This window comes from Drosophila tropicalis, unplaced genomic scaffold (genome assembly GCF_018151085.1).
Source record: "Drosophila tropicalis isolate 14030-0801.00 unplaced genomic scaffold, ASM1815108v1 contig_867, whole genome shotgun sequence".
Taxonomy (NCBI): Eukaryota; Metazoa; Arthropoda; class Insecta; order Diptera; family Drosophilidae; genus Drosophila; species Drosophila tropicalis.
In genome coordinates this window covers 3,222,349-3,241,015 of record NW_027173362.1, presented here as the reverse complement: position 1 = coordinate 3,241,015, position 18,667 = coordinate 3,222,349, and the positions used below count along the sequence as shown (strand labels likewise).

At 37.6% G+C, this 18,667-nt stretch overlaps 4 protein-coding genes across 4 annotated transcripts; 3 read left to right on the top strand and 1 right to left on the bottom strand.

Moving 5' to 3' along the window:
* Positions 1-249: 249 nt before the first annotated feature.
* On the top strand, positions 250-979 carry LOC137583501 (adipocyte plasma membrane-associated protein Hemomucin). Its single transcript, XM_068298548.1, has one exon. It carries the CDS (start codon positions 287-289, stop codon positions 860-862), a length of 576 nt encoding a protein of 191 aa, XP_068154649.1. The 5' UTR covers positions 250-286; the 3' UTR covers positions 863-979.
* A 1,731-nt stretch (positions 980-2,710) lies between these two features.
* On the top strand, positions 2,711-3,860 carry LOC137583646 (probable serine/threonine-protein kinase mps1). The gene is made up of 4 exons (XM_068298735.1): positions 2,711-2,780; positions 2,884-3,162; positions 3,220-3,518; positions 3,693-3,860. Exons 1-4 carry the CDS (start codon positions 2,711-2,713, stop codon positions 3,858-3,860), a joined length of 816 nt encoding a protein of 271 aa, XP_068154836.1.
* Positions 3,861-10,848: 6,988 nt separating this feature from the next.
* LOC137583644 (uncharacterized) lies at positions 10,849-11,769 on the bottom strand. Its single transcript, XM_068298734.1, has one exon. It carries the CDS (start codon positions 11,767-11,769, stop codon positions 10,849-10,851), a length of 921 nt encoding a protein of 306 aa, XP_068154835.1.
* Positions 11,770-17,603: 5,834 nt separating this feature from the next.
* Positions 17,604-18,350, top strand: LOC137583643 (histone-lysine N-methyltransferase, H3 lysine-79 specific). The gene has a single exon (XM_068298733.1). It carries the CDS (start codon positions 17,604-17,606, stop codon positions 18,348-18,350), a length of 747 nt encoding a protein of 248 aa, XP_068154834.1.
* Positions 18,351-18,667: the final 317 nt, after the last annotated feature.

The following is an 18,667-nucleotide window of genomic DNA, read 5'->3' as shown; positions in this document are numbered from 1 at the left end:
TTCTTTAAATTTAGGGTAGCAGAAAAAAAAATCCCCTTTACAAAGATAATAAATAAAAAAATGTTTATTAATATTCACAGTCTATGGATTTGTAGTTGTATTTTGACGATTATCGAAAAGAAACCAACAACAAGCACAAAAAACTATACGAATCGAAAAAACCAGTTGCTTGAACCGATGTACGATAAATGACGTAGGTTTCATGGATTTGTGCTAAGTGCTGGGTATATAAGCAAATAGCTAAATTTGATCTTAATTTAGTTGTGATTGAACTGTCGGGGTAAAAATGCGTGCGGTTACAATATTGTTGTTGTTGGGTGTGATATTAGTTGGCTGTTGTTCCTCGTTGATAGAGGCCTATCCTCAAGATAGCTCAACGACAACAACAACAACGTCAACAACTCCCAAGCCGAAAGAGGAGAGTTCAAGTAGTAGCACCACTAGCACCACCTCAACGACCTCCACCACCACCACTACAGAGAAGCCAAAGAGTGATAGCTCTTCGACAACAACAACCACAACAACAACAACTACACCAAAACCAACCACAACAGCAGCAACAACAACAACAACCACAACGACAACTACACCCAAACCCGATGACGATAAAGCTGAAGTAGAGAAACTATTACAACAATGCGCCGAATTAAGCCATCGTCGGAAACGCGAAGATGACTCCTCCGAAGAGGATGACGACAATGATCACAAGTCGGGTAAAAAGGAGCGCAAGAAGCTCAAGAAGATGTGCAAGCAACTAAAAAAGCAACAGGAACGAAAACAGGAGAAAGAGCAGCGCAATTCCCAAGCGGAATTGGCCGAGGCATTGCGAGCCTACAATCGGCGTAACAAGAACAAAAACTAAATACTAATTTAAGGAGTTTTCATGGAATGTTCCCTGCCTTTTTTGTCTTTTTTTTTTTTTTTTTGGTTCATTAATGAAAGTTTTGCAGTAAATAAATCAAACTATATTTGTTGTGAATTCATTGAAGTTTGTACTACAATTAACACATTAGTTAGTCATCACCATCAAGTTATCTAGTTATGAAAAGCAAAACCCAGTTAACTTCACAGTAGAGAAAGTTTCGTTCTTAAAAAAAGTTGCAGCATTTGATTAGAATTTTATTCTTTTGACCAATAAACAGTTGGACGGGCAATAGAAAAGATTTACACGTTTTTACGCATTTGAAAGGAAAAAATCTATTCAATTATTATCTATTTAATTCATATTTTATAATTTGAATGAAATATTACACAGATATTAAAAATGACAACAAAAGTGTCACAATCAAAGCAACTAATTAATATTGTTTGTGGTCAAAGTTTTTGCCTTCATGCCAGCAAATATTTAAATTAGCCACTGACTGGGTTAACTAATTAATTTCATTTAGGAATTTGCTCTTAAACACTTGTATTTATCACTGTTGATGGTAAAATATATGTTCTTGAAATGTAGAAAATTGATACTTGATTATAGGCAACTGAACAACGAAGATCCGCTCCTGTATGGATGTGGCTTACCGTCTACCAATAAGACGAAGGCCGTACTTACGAGTAAGAGATAGTTACTTGATCGATCCATTCAATTATTTTGACATGATACTTAGCCAATTTATAGGCATTCAGTTAAACTAAGCATGACTAAATGTCGTTCCTCATTTCGATCAGATCCGCCACTGGTTTCAATCGTTGAATTTTTAAAGACTTTGTTCATTTCAAATACAAAATTTTAATTAGGTGTAGATATCTTAGCCGGAAATGTGTTGATGAAGTAGTAATCGCTTACGGGTTCCTTACATTGTAGACAATACAATTAGATCATCAATATACTTTATAAGTTTCTATTATCATCGATTGCGCTTACCTTTCAGTAGGTACTACTACGAACTCGGGGACGATGACGTTCTTATGTACATTAAGAATTTTCTTCAGTACCTAAAATATTGACAGTAGAGCAGAAGAAGCTCCATCTCGGTCGATTTCCGGTATATACATACTTATAAAAAAAGAAAGTTTTTGTTTATCGATTTGTTCGAATTGACTTTGACTTTGACCTGAGAACTTTCATCGATTTATATCTTTTGAAAGACATGTCATTCCTTGATATTTTTAAAGGCCAAAAGAAGAACAACTATTTTCTTGTTTGTTGTAGTTAGTATGGTTTCTTTTTATTAATTCATTTATTTATGTGTGTTTGTTTTTGTGTTTGGGTTTCTGTTTTTTGTTTTTGTTTTGTGCTTACTTCAGAGGTCAAGTTCTAAGTAAAGAAAAATATGTCTATAAGCAAAGTTAGAAGATTTCGAAAAATTAATTTGCATAAATCAAAACGAAAAATATGTTAATGATCTTTGTCTTTCTAGCTCTATCTATCTCTATCTCTCCCTCTCTTTCTCTCTCTTTTCTTGATGTCGATGGGTCTCTGTCTGGCCTTAGTTGAAACCATGTTGAGGTTGAGCCATTGAACTTTGATGATGGTAAATGGGTCGCTTTGAACTCCCAAAAGTTAATTATGCAAAAAACCAAAACCAAAAACAAAGAAAAAAGCTGTAAGCCGTTAGCCAAATGATTTATGCTTAAGAAGCGAAAGAAAAAGAAAAATTCATATAAGTGTAAGTTGAAGAACATTTCGCCAATCAGTTGACCAACTGAGAGTGTGAAGTGAGCAAGTTCGAGCGATCGTTAGGAACGATAATAGAGAAAAAGAGAATCCAGGATGAAGATCCATTTGGGACTAATACTGGTCCTTAGCCTAACTCTGGCCAGTGACGTAGCGCTGGTGAGCGGTAAATTTTTTTTGCATCTCCCGTTTGAATTGCGGCTAACCATGAATATGTTAGTAAACAATGATCCCTCGATCTCTCTCTCTTTCTCTCTATTTCGAATTAGCCCGCAATGTGTCATCTGTATCTTCCTCGGTCCCTGGATCCACGGCGAAACCATCGATAATAATCAATGCACCGCCCATGAAGAAAAAGAATTTGGTGGTTCCCGTCCAGGTTGAAAATTCATCGGATCTGGAGCCAACCGAAGTGAAATCAAAGATTCAGGTGGTCGAACAGAAGCCATTGAAGGTAACTGGTTTTATAACTAAATCGGGTGATATCTATGAAATTGATGGCAAGCAATCGCCCATTGGCAGTATTGAGGGACGCCAAGCGATTGAGGGTCAAGAGAATGATGACCAATCGGACCAGCAGCAGCAGCAGCAACAGCAGCAACAAGAGCATGAACAAATTGTATGCAATTATGGCAATGTTGTGGTCTATAGCGATGTACCCTGTGAGCAGGTGGGCAGCAACGTTCAAGTCGGTCAGGTGCATAATATTAAGAGGAAACGGCCACAGAATAACCAGCCAGAAGATGCTGGAGAAGTAGCTGAGCAAGCTAATGGGGATATGTTGCCACAAAAGGAGGATGAGAACGAAGAAGAGCAGCAGCAGCAACAGCAACAACAGGTCAATAATCATCCACGTGGCCAGCAGAATCCACAAAGACGTCGACGTCGTCGTCGTCCTTCGAATGCTGCTCAGCAGCAGAGAAGACGCCGCAACGGCAATGGCAGTCCTGTAGTTCGTCGTCGCATTACACGCAAACGCATTGCGCCTACTAACGGTAATAATCGTCGTCGTGCTGGTCAGAACCAGCAGCAACAGCAGACCCGTCGTCGTCGTCCCAATCAGCGTCGCGGACAACAGCAGCAAAACAACAATAATCAGCAGCAACGCCGTCGCCAGCAGCAACGTCGTCGTCAGCAGCAGCAGAGACTACGTCGCCAGCAGCCACAGCAGCAACGTCGACGCCAGCAGCAGAACCAGCAGCGTCGCCGACGTCTCAACAACAATAACGACATTAACCAGGTCTAAGCTAGGCTCACAGCTTCTGCTTCTTCTTCTTTCTCTTCTACTCCTTTTTCTTAATCATCACGAGCGACAAATAAAATTTAATGGATGCCAAAACGGAGAGAAAGAGAAAGAGAGAGAAAGTGAGAGACGTGAAATGAAAAAAAAAAACACAAGAAAAAGAAAGAAATATGAATACCCAAATGACTTTTGTCTTTCTGTCTCATGTCCAGCTGAAAATTGAAAATGCACTTCTGGTCCTGGGGAATCCGACATGAAACTGTAATTAAAACAAGTGCCCAGAGAACGTTGGCGGGGTAGAGAAGTTTGTGGCACATAGAGACAGCGAAAGAGAGAGAGAGAAGAGAAAACGATGGCAACTTCTTTCTCTTTGCTTCTGAGCTGATCGCTCAATCATTATTTCTAGCATCAGTCAAACCCATGTCGAACATTGTCTCTGTAGGGTCAAAGTTCAAACCAAAACACATTTTAATTTGTTAGAATTTGCATCGAAAGGTAAAGCCAACTGAGTGATGTTTTCTCTCCTGGATTCATAATCTTTTCCGAAACTGTTGTTGAAAGGTCTATGGCAAATTAAGGGCTTTGAGGCATGAGTTGTATCGGAATCTTCCCAATATAATAGATTCGTTTCTATGATTTCCTTTGCCAACAGTTTATCATTTCTCGTAAGATAAGCTCAATATTCATCAGAAATGTAAAGTGCATATGGCTATGTTCCTACAAATACATACACCAATTTATGTATGTGTGAGAAATCGCAAGATGCACGAAAATCTTGTTACAAGTAGGTATGGATGTACATATAGGTACATATAGAGCGGTTTCCAAAAAATGTTAATCCACCTACTTTGTCAAAGGAAAGCGCTCTAGTGGAGAGCTAGTTTTGGGGAGAAGCGCCACCTCAGGTTCTACTCCACCAAACGATGTCAGCGTTTAAAGAGATTTTGCTCGCGTTGTGGGCCCAGTGCACTTAACACATAAACAAACAAAAAAGGATAAAAAGGAGAAAAAAGTAAAAGGAAAGCAACAACAACAAGCACACAACACCAGGATACATAAGGGAGGGGGCGGGGGAAACCAGATTGGAGAGGGAGTCAGATGGTTGAGGCTGGGAGCCAAGAAAGTCATTCAAAAGTCAACCAACTTTCTTTTCGAAACACCGTTAAAGAGCAAAAGCAGAAGGGAAAAAAGAAAGAAGACCAGTATGTAGAGTGGAATATGCTTACTTACGTATATACTGAAAATGTAATATATACATATATAAATATATATACATATTTTGTATATACATATCTATGTATATGTATTGGTGGTGTGTTTGTATATAGAACATGGGGGTCTTGAAGGACTATGACATCGTCCCCTATACTAAAACCAAAAAGTCGACTGCTGATTTTTCTTTGTTGTTTGCATGCACACAACACACTCCCATCTAGACAAAGAGCGAGATAGAGATAGATAGATAACAAGGCATAGAAAGAAAAACAGAGAGCGAGAGAGAGAGAGAGAGAGAGAGAGAGAGAGAGAGAAGGAGAGAGCGATGGCGAGAGGGCAAGTGAATGAAAGACACCGCAAATGACGATGGCGGCTGCTGTTGCATTTCTTCTTCTTAATGCACCCTATATAAATACATGATACATCTAAAGGATATGGTACTTAATCCAATTTCATGGGATATATATAAATATTTGTTTAAGAGCAATCAAACAACAATAATAAACAGCAGATTATTCAATAAGCAACAGATTTTTTTAATTTTCTCCTAAAAGCATGCAATGAAAGTTTCCACGAGATGGTTTTAATTTCCAGCGTTCACTCATTACAGGGTAACATTCAATCGACTCTCATTTTGACAGAGAAGAATTTTTCTTTTTGGAATGAAGCTCTCCAAGGAGCCATCAAAATGTGACGTTGTCGTTGTTGTCGTTGTTGTCGTTGTTGTTGTTGCTGTTGTTACTGGCTACGTTGCTGGGTATCGTTGTCATGCGTTGAGCCTGCAAGTTTATCACCTCATTGTTTTTGCACACCAAGCAGCTTGTCGTCGTCGTTGGCATCGTCTTCGCTAGGTTGCCTATGTTTTGTGGGTTTTTATCGCTGACTGCAACAGTCCATGGGAGTTCTAGACAAGAGAGAGAGAGGGAGAGAGAGAGAAAAGAGGGCGAAAGACAGCAGTAAGAACCATCAAAGCCACTCATTTTGGTTGATGTTGCTCTTGTGCTTGTTGCCCAAAGTCACCATAAAATGCAAGAAGAATCAACACAAACACTTTCAAACCTATCCATGTGTGGACCTGACTATAGCCAATTGGCCAATTGAGTTATTGGCCATTTTTTTGTTAAATTTTGAATTAAACCCAATTGAATAACTATTCCATTAGTTTTAACATTATCAAAGTTCGATATCATTCATTTCAATCTTTGATATCATGTTTTACCTCTAAAATCTATGTTTGATATGTATGTATAAATGGTTTAACTTTTATATATGAATGTCAAACTATTTTGACCTGATTTGGAATGGATATGAGTATAATTCAAGTAACACAATTTATTTTTTAAGCTTTTTTTTCGTTTGCACTCTTTTGGTCTTTAAGCCAAAATGAGTTGAAACTAATTTCAGTTTAATTTGTGTCTACGTTTATCTCATCCTATCTCCTTTTTTAAGCTTACTCTCTTCATCTATCTCGGCACTTTCCTTCCTTTCCTCTGTATCTAATTCTTCTACTTTTTTCTCCACTGTTTCTCCATTCCACTTAGTGTAAATGCTGCTAATGACGTTGTCAGTCTACATACAACGAAAGAAATAAGGTTCACTACCAGCAGCAGAATCTCTTTAATTGCGATTTCCGTCTTGGAAATTTTGGCGGATTTATAATTTTAATTTGCTTGCTTTTCGCATCGAAGGATGAATTTCGATTCCGATTTCATAATTAGAGGATAGAAGAAAGCAACGGCAACGATGGCGCTGAATGGTCGAAAAGGCCTTTTCTTTTATTATTATTTTTATTTATATTTCATTTTATGTTTTTGTTGTTGTTAAGAGGGAAACCATTTTTAAGTTGCCAAAGGCAACCCAGCCGCGCCCCCCTCCTTCCAGATCCCAGTCTCAATTTTCTATCTTGCTCTCAACCTTTGTCAGTTACTTTTGTCTCTTTCTGTTGACCATAAACCGCGCTGACATTAATGCGCTTATTTTCACGTTAATTACCAGCAGAGGCATCGACTCCGACACCGCGACATCGGAGCCAAAAGGGTCTTCAAAGGAGAATATAGTTGAATTTTTTGTTTTGTCTCTGTGTCTCGAGATTTTTGCCGAGCGATTTAAATAATTGACAGATTTTCGTTGGTTGTGCCACCATTTTGATATCATTATCATCATCGTCGTCTTCATCATCATCATCGTCATCAGCCTTCTTGATACCCACACCCACAACTAGGGACTAGGTCAATTCTAACAGCATCTTCTATGCCCGCGTCGTCTAATTTCTTGTTCTCTTTTTCCATCTTATGGGTTTTACTTCTACTTTGTTCGCCTAGCGACTGTTTAACCGTTTTATCTTTATGCGATTATGTCTAGTCGCTCTCTACCTCTCCGCCACTCATCCTCTCTGTCTGTTGCCCTGTAATTTTGCGTGTGCGTGGCCAAGAGGGATTGGTACGAGAACGAAATGAAACGAGCAGAAACGAAAGCAACAGAAACGAACCGAACACTTTGCCCAAAGGATTTGTGTTTAACAAAGTTAAGTATAAGACGTGCTCAGGCACGTTCTATACACTGCCTTTCCACTTCTAGGCCCCCACCCCCGGCCATCGGGCCCACTTGTTCTGATGTGCCCACATTCGACTGTTCTACATTTACCATGTCAATATTAGTTTATGCCACTCGAAACTTTACACAATGCTCGGGCTGAATGAGGCGGAGAATACGCACTTCAAAATGAAAACAAAAATTTCATTGCATTAAGATCTCAAGGATCCTAAAGAATCCTAAGAAGAAAGAAGAGCGTACTTAGTTCCGCGTGTGTGTTTGTGTGTTAAATACTTGAGCCAGAACTCATGAATATATTAACACAATACATTCACAAGTCGAATCCTAATCATGCAGAGCAAAAAAAACTCTTCTCCTGTTGGAAAAAGCCCAAATCATTATAAGGTAGCCGAAAAGTAGGCAATACATTTTTTTGAGGGTTTCACAACCATTATTTGAAAGGCCTTCAAAGCTCTTTTTGCTTTTTTTTTTTTTTTAATTAAATTTATTCTATATTTTGTGCCATACTGCATCGTCTATTCTATATTCTATTCTATCCTGTATTCTATATTATTCTTACATAACTTGAAATACATCTATTTCATCAGCCAGGACAATTAACCCTTTCGAATTTAAATGCTAGTCGATAATTTTCTGTATAAAAGAGGGATGGAACATTTACAAATAGTCATTCATAAACTTTCATGCTTTCAAGTTGATTTGATTCATTCACTTACTTGTCACAACTCATTCACTTATTTATTTTTTGCTTGGGCATTTTTCATTCATGCCTGCGAAAGTCAAAAATACCAACCACTTTTAACCCTCATGCCAACATCTCTTCGATCCATCGAGTATGATTTAACCCCTTGTCTATTTTCATCAACGGATTTTGACAAGCTCCAACAAAAAGGAAATACATAAATAACCCCCCAAAACACAACCAAAACAACAACAATAAGAGAACGAAAATAAAATATTTTGTGCTAATTTTGTCACGCCCCCCACCTCCCGAAAACCCTGAGCCTCCAGGCGAAGCCGTCCATCTGAGAAGCCAACACAGACAAAAGTAACTTTTGTATGTCAGTTGTTTTTGAACTTGGCCGCGGGTGGAAAACCAGTAAAGAAAACGCAGGAGATGAAATAATATGTAAGAGTCAGAATAGGAGTAATAGAAGTAGCAAGAGGAAAAGAATAAGTAGCTAGAGGTAAATGTATGTATGTGAGTTTTGGGGGGGCGAAAAGGAGACTTTGTGTTATCAGCAGTCAGTTAGTAGCGGAAACTTTTTAAACGTTTTGCGAAACAAGTTGAAATTTAAATAAACCTTCCAATTTTTGACTTCAGACTTCCTCAAACACCATTTTGCCCTAAAGCCGCACTGGCCCCCCACCGTGCATATGAATGCTGGAAAATTTAGACAACAAAATCGCCAGAGAAATGAAACTTTTCTTTCAGTTCTTTTTCCTTTTTTTTTTTTTTTGGCTCTTGTTTGCCATAAAATCGACTTAAATTTTTATTGCGACAAAGAGAAACTCCTCGGGCAAAAGTGAAAAGAAGGCAAAGTGCATTGGTATAGGTGATAGGGAAGAAGATTGGCGGGTGGAGGGCGGCTGGAAGGGTTAGGTAGGCTGGGGCAGGGGAGGGTGAGATCAGTGGTTTCTGTAAGTGCAGTCGACGGCGGTAAAATCGCATTATGGCATAGCAATTTTTTCCATCATATTCCACATTTTGCTTCTATTTATTTTTTCGCTTTTTGTTTTTGTTGCTCCATCTGCCTTGCCCAATTTCCGTTATGCTTCTTTCTCCATGTATCTAGCTGTGTGTGTGTGTTTGTGTGTGCTTTTCTCGCGAGCCCGCAAAAGTATGCTATGGCTATAATATTTTCCTCGTCCTCGACAAGGCAGCAAACCAAAAGCAACAAAATAATCAAAAAGAAAAAATGCAAAAAAAATATATAAAACGTAAAAGAAAGCAGCATGAAAGTTAAAGAAAGAGAGAGAAAGAGCGTGACAGACAGAGAAAAAGAGAAGGAACACAAGAGGAAACTTTTTACCAAGTTGACTTTGACACATTGGGCCAAGACAAACACTAGAGAAATCCAGAGAGAAAGCAATAGATAGAGCGAGAGAGAGAGAGAGAAAGAGATAGAGGGAGAGAGTGTGTGTTAGAGAAAAGTAGAGCAGAGACTCTCAGCTGAGCTGAACTTCTCTAGCATGAAAATGGCATGACAAAATTGTCGTCATGTCTGATGGTCGAATGCAGCCCAAAAAAACCAGAACAAAACACAAAAAAAAAAACCTAAGAGCAAAGAAATCGTCTTGCAGTTTAACAAAATATATTTCAACAAAAATTGATCATGCATGTATAGTCAGATGCAATGGGTATCACCACAGCATTTGCTTTCCATAGGCCTCAACTGACAATGCAGCTTCCCACAATTCTGCGAAATCCGAATCCAGGATAAAATCAATTGCCTAATGCTGATATGACAGTGTAGATAGCAATGTAGATAACCTTGTATTCATAAAGCCATGTAGATAGCTAGACGAATTTTAGGTATGAAAATGAAAATTGAGTTCGAGTTTGAGTTTGAGTGAAAAAGGCTTAGTCCCACCCCCAAAAAAATGGAGTTTGAATGTAAGACAATTAGGTGCTAAAGTATTCGAATGCATTTTTAAATACTTATTATACTATTATTTCTAGTCGGTGGCTAACTTAAGACCTATTCTAACTAAAATATTGTTGGTCTGGGACTTAAGCCCCGACTGAAAGATGGTTGCCAATGTTCAGTCTGAAAATCATTTAACCAAGTTCGTGTTTTTTAGATTTGATACATACTTATATTCACACTTTTTCATTCATGCATTCAATTCATGTAATTTTATTCGAATTGATACATTCAGAAATACTCAGTCACTATTTAAGTTATTATTTCTCTGTCGTTTTCGTTTATTAATTTGCACATTTTATTTTGAATAAATATTTTATAATTATAATTTCTAAAAAAAAAAAGAATATTTTGCTCATTTATATGAAATCATGGTCCAAACTAATGCAGAGGTCAGTGCCAGTGGCGTAGTAACGGGGGGTTTGGGGATAAAACCCCCCCGAAAATTGGTTCATTTCTTATAAAATTGATTCGGACAATTCAATATCTTTGATCCAAAAACATGTTAACCCCCCCCAAAAAATTTTCTGGCTACGCCACTGGTCAGTGCTTAGGCGATCTTAATGTAAAAACATTCAGACAAACTGAACACGGCGAAGGTTCATGTTCTTGGCAAAGGTGCGGAAAGGATTGCGAACAGCCATCTTGGAAGGCTGAGATTTGCGGCGTTGTCCAAGCACATTCAAGTTGAAAGCGGACCCAGCTGCCGATGCATCATTTAAAGAAAGATTGGGCTTGGGATCAACCAGACTATCATCGTTAGACTGCAGGGCCAGCATGGAGAGGGGCACATCGTCCTCCTGATCATCATCTTGGACATTCTGCTGGTTCTGTTGGTCGTTGTCCGACTGCTGGTCGCTCTCACGGATTGGCATTTTGTTAGTCAATTGGCGGAGCATCCGTAAATTGAGTGGAACGTAGGCAACTTGATTGTTTGGCAATGAGATAGGCACTAGAGGAACGCCAGAAGCACCAGAAACACCGGGACCACCGCTGCCGAAGCCGCCCAAGCCGCCAAATGCAGTCAGATCATTCCAAGCAAGTTGGGATTGATCCTGATGGGTGCGGAAATACTGCATGGGCACACCATAGGATGGCGGTGGAGCACGATAATAGCCGGCAAAGTCACCCAAACGCGTGGTCGCCGCAGTTGTTGTCGCTGTGGTCTGGGTACTGTTGCTGTTATTTTGCACGTAAACTAGCACAATACTTCCTTTATCCTGTCCTTTATGTAACGTACGTGCCGAAATTTGATCTTCTGGTGCGGTATAGGTGATCTCATCTCCACTCAATGCTGCGAAATCATCCAACGATGTCACGACGGTGTTTGGATTAAAACGTTGACGTGGTTCGATGGTTCCAGGGTTTTGGGTAACTGCAAAGCCCAAATCATCTACCACAGAAGATTGATCATTTGTTGGCCAATTGAATGCAGATACGGGCAAAGTTAGTGCTGGTACCGAACGACCCAAGCACACACCAATGAGTCCGGCCATCACACAAAGAAAACGGAACAGTTGCATATTGAATTCAATTTTCGATTATTTCGCTAACTGGATTGAATGTCTTGACTTGACTTGACTTGACTTTGCCTTGACTTTGACTATGCCTTTACTAGAACCTGACTATGTCTTTTATACCAGCTCCTGGTCGAGTTTTGCACTCGTTCTCTCACCTGTTTACTCACTGACCACTCTGTTTGGCCTGTTCCTAATGAGCCACAATTAATCCCCCTTTATCAGCTTATCGGTTCATAGAAAAACTAACTGGAACGAGAGCAGCTAACGCGCTTTCATCGCGATTAAAAGCATTAATCTTATATACATACATATTTCTTTTTTATTTTTCGCCTTTACGTTCTCTGCTCGTTCTTTTGCATTCTATTCGCAGTTTAGGCGTTTGTTAATTACCTACCTTGAAAGTTATCCAGATTTCAATTTTGACTTTAAATAGATATTTTATATTAGCTTCTTGCTAACTTGAAACATATTTGAGTTTGACTCTCAGAGAATCTTCTTCATTAATCCAACTAACTGAAGATGTAAAGACAAATCAAAAGCATTTGGCAGATGGAAACCAAAGTTGTTTTCCCCCAAGACATTGCGAAATTACACAAAGTGCCTTAGCGCTTAAAGATTTAATTCAAATAATGAATTATCTTATAAAACAAACCATCAACAATTACTATACAAATTCGGAACATGGAAATTAAAGTTTTAGCTAGACAATTAACAAGTTTTCTAATTACACAATTAATTGGCCATTGGGTTGGAAACTGGTTACTGCCTAAATGGAATGATATCTTTTAGTCTTATAATGTCGTCCTAGTTGATTGATCCTGGTTAATTAATAGTTATAGTCAAACTGTAACACACAGAAGGAGAAGTTTCCGACCCCTTAAAGTATATATCAGCATGAGAAGCTGAGTCGGTATAGCCATGTCCGTCTGTCAGCCATCTTAAGAGCTATCGAGTTGAGATCAAGTATGAAAATCGGATCGGACCACTATATTGATGAATTGAGTAGCTTCTTTCATATTTCTTCCTAAAATTAGCACAGTTTCAAGACTTAATGTTTCAGGAGGGGATTAGATATTTGTTTACGTAAGACATCATGTTTGATGATCAAAATTTTTGAAAATTAAAGTGTCTAATTTGTGGAAAAGCTCTAATATATGTTTTTATCATCAGCCTAATCAACTTAAGGTTAAAGTCCCACATTCTATTTGCTGCAACATCAATTAAACCTTAATTTCTGATTGTTTGAATTTATTTATAAATTTTTTACACCAATTTAATTTCATAATCAGTCGGACAACTTGAAAGAAAAGAAATTAAACCTCAAAGCAAATGACAACTTAATTAGCATCTAGTAACTATCTTCAACTAATCAAAAACACTTATTACATACACTTCAACTAACACACGCACACACACATAGACATTTCTGACCAAAAAATTCAAGGAATGAAAGCAAAACGAACTTAATTTTCAGAGGAAAACTCTTTTAGATGGGAAAAAGCAAACGAGGGAGATGAGTATCAAGAAAACGTGAGAAAAATTTGTGTGCGAAAAAAGTGACATGAAATGCAAAAACTTTCCCAACAGAACTCGACGCTCAATAATATTAACTTGAAAAGTTTATCCTTTTTTTCATTTTCCGCTCTCTCTTTTTCCCGCTCTCTGTCCCTCTTGTATTGTCGTTGCGGGTTTTTTTTTTCTTTTGCCATAATTTTCTTTGCATTCTTGTTGTTGTTGTTGTTGTTGTTCATTGCTAAGGAACTTTTCAATTTGCGCACATCGCCAGAGCCAGACGCTGAGCCAGAAGCAGAATCCAGAGTTAAAGGAGAGTTCCTGAAAAGCTTATTAGCCATAAACATTTTACATATTTTTTTTAGCAAAGAATTAACTCACGACCAAGCTCGTGGATGTGTGTGTGTGTAAGTGTGTGTGCGAGGTAGGGAAAATGTTAATGTAGATCGATTTTAATTTTCTCTAAAAACAATTCAATCAGACGAAGAAGCAATTTGGCACATAACTCAAGTGGCTCAGAGAAAATGAGAGGGAGAGAGAGAGGGAGAGATGGCAGAAAGGAGTCAAAGCCGAACCAGACGCATGAGGAGCTGATTTGTGGGACATATGAAATGCATTCAATTGCCAGACGACTGTCAAATTATCTGGCAAATGTTTGTGGAGCAGAGAAAATGGAATTGGAATCGGTCGAGTGGTATATAAGATAGATAGACGGCAGGTTGGTGCGGGGGCGGGTGGTGGAGATGGCGTTCTTGGTGCTGGTGTTGGTGATGGAGCTGGAAAATAACTATCTGACTAAAGGAGAAGCCATGACAACCAACAGAAGTAACAGTACAAGGAGGACCGAAAAGTGTGGATAGCGAGAACGAGAGCGGTGGCAGAAGTAGTAAAAACCACACAAACATATATACATACATACATACACACACATACACATCCATGTTTACTGTGGGTGTGAGTTTGACATATAAGTATCTAATTGATGGCGACATTCTTATGCCATATGCCATCTCCTTACACTACATACATACATACATACATACATACATACACACTTGCCTCAATAATAATAATTGACGCCCTATGACAACAGCAACAACAACAACAGCAACAAGGACAAGTAAACGCAAAACCAAAAACCAAACCTCAACTCAACCACAATAACAAATTAAAAAAATATAAGAAGCTTTTAAGTTAATAGAAAATTCTATAATTGAATTTTAGACAAACAGCAAAAGTAACAACAACAATAACTAAAATAACAAAAACTTATGCAATACCAACAACAACAAACAAACCAACAACAATATACATATACACACGTATATACACTTATACTTATACATATATGTATGTACATATATGCATGATGTAGATATATTGATATAGCACACCAAATACATAATGGAAAGCATTTGCAAATGAACATTTCAGAGGGATATTTAAAAGGCTCAAACAGTTTGAAAGAGTCATACATTTGGATAATGCCAGACATGAAATCATAATCAAAATCATCCTAATACATTGATTAAGAATCATTATTGTTATTATTATTATAAGTATAGGATATAGATGAAAACTTCGGCTTAGATGAAAACTACATCCCATACACTAGCCTGGGATTCGAACCCGGGTCTTCGTTGTTCAGTTGCCCAAATGACTGGGTCACTCAGACAACTCATCTTTATATATATACAAATACTATCAGGAAAGGATTAGTAAATCTTTGCACAATTTTCATGAGTCCTCCTGAAATGTTCAGTCTCAACACATCTTGGAATGGTCCTGAATTCAAATACACAAATGAAATCATCAAAAAACCCAATAGACAAAATACTATTTGATACAGATTTCTGTTATAAACTAATCCTTTGATCATTACATTAAAAACACACGATGGAAACACAAATAAATGTTTATACAAAAGTTGCTTGGGCTTATAAATCGACATAATAATTTAGATACAAATGATTTAATAAAGAATTCATTCATTAATGTTCTCTGACTGAAATATAAGTATGTATGTACATATGTATGTATGTTCGTTTATACTGATGTATGTATGTATACATACATATGTCGTTTATCGTTTATCAAAGATAAAAGGGAATGCCATTCAAAATTCTGTGGACTTAATGAATTTATAAATTCAGCAAATTTATTTCAATCGCTTGGCCCACTGTCATAAATAAATGATAAGCACTTCAAGCACACTTCACAATCACTTTAAGAAATATCTTAATTATTTGCAACATTATTTCCAGCTAATCGAAAGCTTAGGCAAAATCGACAAAAGGTTGCCTTTAGACATTTGGCTTTATGTCTCTCTCTGTCTCTCTTTCTTGAGGTCCCTCTGGCTTTTGGAATTCATGGTGAATTATTTGCAAATATTAAGTACAAAGGAAAAATAAATGATGTATGCATAATTTGTGATGTCTTTAATAAGTTTTTGCAAAATCAAAAATCGAACGAATCGACCAATGACACAAGTTTAGGTGAGAATGTAAGCATAATAAATGAAATGGCCACAGCAAATGGAATCATCATCATCCTCATCATCATCATCATCATAAAGGATAACTGGAAAGAGACAGCGAGAGCTGTTTCTTCTATTGACACAACACTTTGCTTGATTACAGAAACACATTTCTGAAAGCTGCTCGAAGCTGGCCATGAATGAATTGTCTTTCTCTGTCTTTTTATCGCACCCTCTCTCTCTCTCTCTTTCTGTTCATCCCTCTCTTGTACTCTTGGTTACACTCTACAAGATTAAAACAAAAAGATTTAAGTGAATTATGTTAAAGTTATATACATTTTTTTTTCGCACCCAAAAGCACATGCACACACGAACAGAACTCGACTCTCCTCTTAGACATGGACATGGCCAGAGGGGGTCCAAAACGATTATTTTCTAATCAAATGATGTAAATATAAACAACTTTTAATTACTTTATTGAGCGCTTAGAAATTCAATTCGAGGAATGCGCATTTCGATTTCCACTTCTGATGGATGGATCACCTCGATTATTGTCGATAAGAGAGGTTTTATAGTATAGATCCTTCCCCTAGCAGTCTATAATGACCCAAGGAGTAAAGTATAAGCAACGGAGTTATATAAGACAGGTTCTACATAGTAAAGTATATATACATGGATTGGTTTAGAGGGGCAAAGCTCCTACGCCTATGACCTTGGTATTTGCCTTTTTTTGTGGTGTGGCTTCTTTTCTTTTACTAAGTCCAAACAATTCGTTTATTTATTTATACAAGAATATATATATAAGTATATATACACAGATACATATATGTTTATCATATGTATATGTATGTATTTTTATATCTATGTCGGTTTATGCATATCTCATAGATACATACATTTCTTGAAGATTTATGTAGGAGCATGTTTATTGTGGAGTTTATTAGATTTGATTTACTATGCCTACACCATACACACTTACATCCATACACACTCACACACACACACTTTGGACAAAATGATAGAACTTTCACTTGTCCATTCCCGGAATGATGTTGATGTTGCGTGTATGTGCTGCGTTTATATTTATGATTTACCGACTTTCAACTTGTTCGTCTTTGTCCGGACTCGTCTTCATCCTCATCATCATCTAATGATAACATGTCACAGAATTCTTTTCACAGCACGCAAGCCTGTCACAATTTTTTTTGTTTTCTTCTTCTGATTCTTATGGTGAAATGGGTAGAGTTTTCTATTTTTTTAATTGCATAAACTAAGAGTTCATAATAATGGAGAAGCAGAATGGCACCTATAAAAGGGCTGAGCGTGCCAAAAGAGAGACATTTCCATTAGTTAGATTTCAAGCCCAACAAAATGAAGCTACTTGTCAAAGGAATATTCTTAAGCACACTTTTGTCGTTGGTTCTTATTGAGACCATACAAGCCAGACGCTTGGGTAAGTGCTGATATACATATAATAAAAGAGTTGAGCACTCAAAAACGTGAGAGATTGATCCTATTGATTTCGAACAAGTTTCAAAAACATTTGAATCAGTTTTGGAGGGTTCTTGTTTAGGATCTTTGGTTTTATTTTTTACATTTTCTTTACGTTATTTACAATTCTATATAATTTTGCATTAGAAAGTAGTTGATTTCCATAGCCATGTCATTGGGAACTTCAGATTCAGTTTAGTGTTATCGGCAAGAAGAAGGAATCTTTAGAAATGTTGGATTTAAAGTTTTAAAAACAAAACTGATAAATTTTGTCTCTGTGTTTGTATCAGCCTATCGATTGCCAAAATTACAATATGTAGAAGCTCGGAGCATGGGACGCAGCGCCGCTGGTAATGATGAAGTTGTTGGTACTGGACGAGATTTGCTTAAGAAGTTTATGCTCTTACGTGGCATGTTCCAACAACCGCCGCCCACTGAGAATGTTTTTGTGATATCGGACCCATATACATCATCATCACCGACAACTACAACAACGACAACAACTACCACGAATTCATCGGCACGTTCTAATGAACCAGGCCAACACCAACAGCAGCATCGACCACACCAAAGGCAACAGCCGATACAATTAATCTATGATGAACACGATGATCGCGATGTTAATGATGATGATGATGATGATGATGATGATAGTGATGAATTGACTACGCCTACAACAACCATGAATCAGCAGGAAATTGAACTTGAAGAGCAGCAAAATGTTGCAGACCTTTTGGATATGCCCAAGAAGAGAACTCGTCCAACGCCCCAACGTGGAGCCAACAAGCGCCAACAATCGAAGCCATCGGCAAAAAATAAAAACAAGAACTCGCAACCGACTCATCGACGTCATCATAAGCACCAAAAATCTCCGAAATCGAAGAAGCAACAGAAAAAGCGAAGACCAGTTGAGACAAGCAACGGGAATGAACCAGAAGTTGAAGTTAAACAAACGCAACGTCAAAATCCAATCGAAGGCTATCATATGGCCAATGAGCAATCCATGAGACCTCAGTCCCGATCCGAGTCCCGTCTCCAGCGCTTATGGAGACGATTTCAACGGAATCAAATGAAGTGAAGGAGTCTTTGTAGACTTACATATATGAAAACAAAAAACAATGTTTCGAGTTTTTTTTTTTTTTTTTTTTTTTTGTGGAATTTCGTGAAAAGGTTTTTGATTACACATAAAATAATTGTGTATAATTTTTAAATTTACTTATTTCTTCTCTTTTTTTTTTTTTGGAATTGATGTGAAGAAAGTGTAACAAATTTGGGGTTCCGAAAATGAATTTTATTTGAAACTTGAATAAATTTTTTTTTTTTATGATTATCTTCCGTTTCTTTGGGTTTGCAGTTAAATTCTTAAACGATTTAAAATTTTTTCTTGAATTTCAC

What these genes read in the sequence shown, in the direction of transcription:
- LOC137583644 (XM_068298734.1), bottom strand. Translation starts at nt 11,769, where the DNA reads ATGGCCGGACTCATTGGTGTGTGCTTGGGTCGTTCGGTACCAGCACTA.
- LOC137583501 (XM_068298548.1), top strand. Translation starts at nt 287, where the DNA reads ATGCGTGCGGTTACAATATTGTTGTTGTTGGGTGTGATATTAGTTGGC.
- LOC137583643 (XM_068298733.1), top strand. Translation starts at nt 17,604, where the DNA reads ATGGGACGCAGCGCCGCTGGTAATGATGAAGTTGTTGGTACTGGACGA.
- LOC137583646 (XM_068298735.1), top strand. Translation starts at nt 2,711, where the DNA reads ATGAAGATCCATTTGGGACTAATACTGGTCCTTAGCCTAACTCTGGCC. An exon ending in TGACGTAGCGCTGGTGAGCG is followed by an intron (nt 2,781 to 2,883) that starts GTAAATTTTTTT and finishes ATTTCGAATTAG; the next exon opens with CCCGCAATGTGTCATCTGTA. An exon ending in GTCGTCGTCGTCCTTCGAAT is followed by an intron (nt 3,519 to 3,692) that starts GCTGCTCAGCAG and finishes CGCGGACAACAG; the next exon opens with CAGCAAAACAACAATAATCA.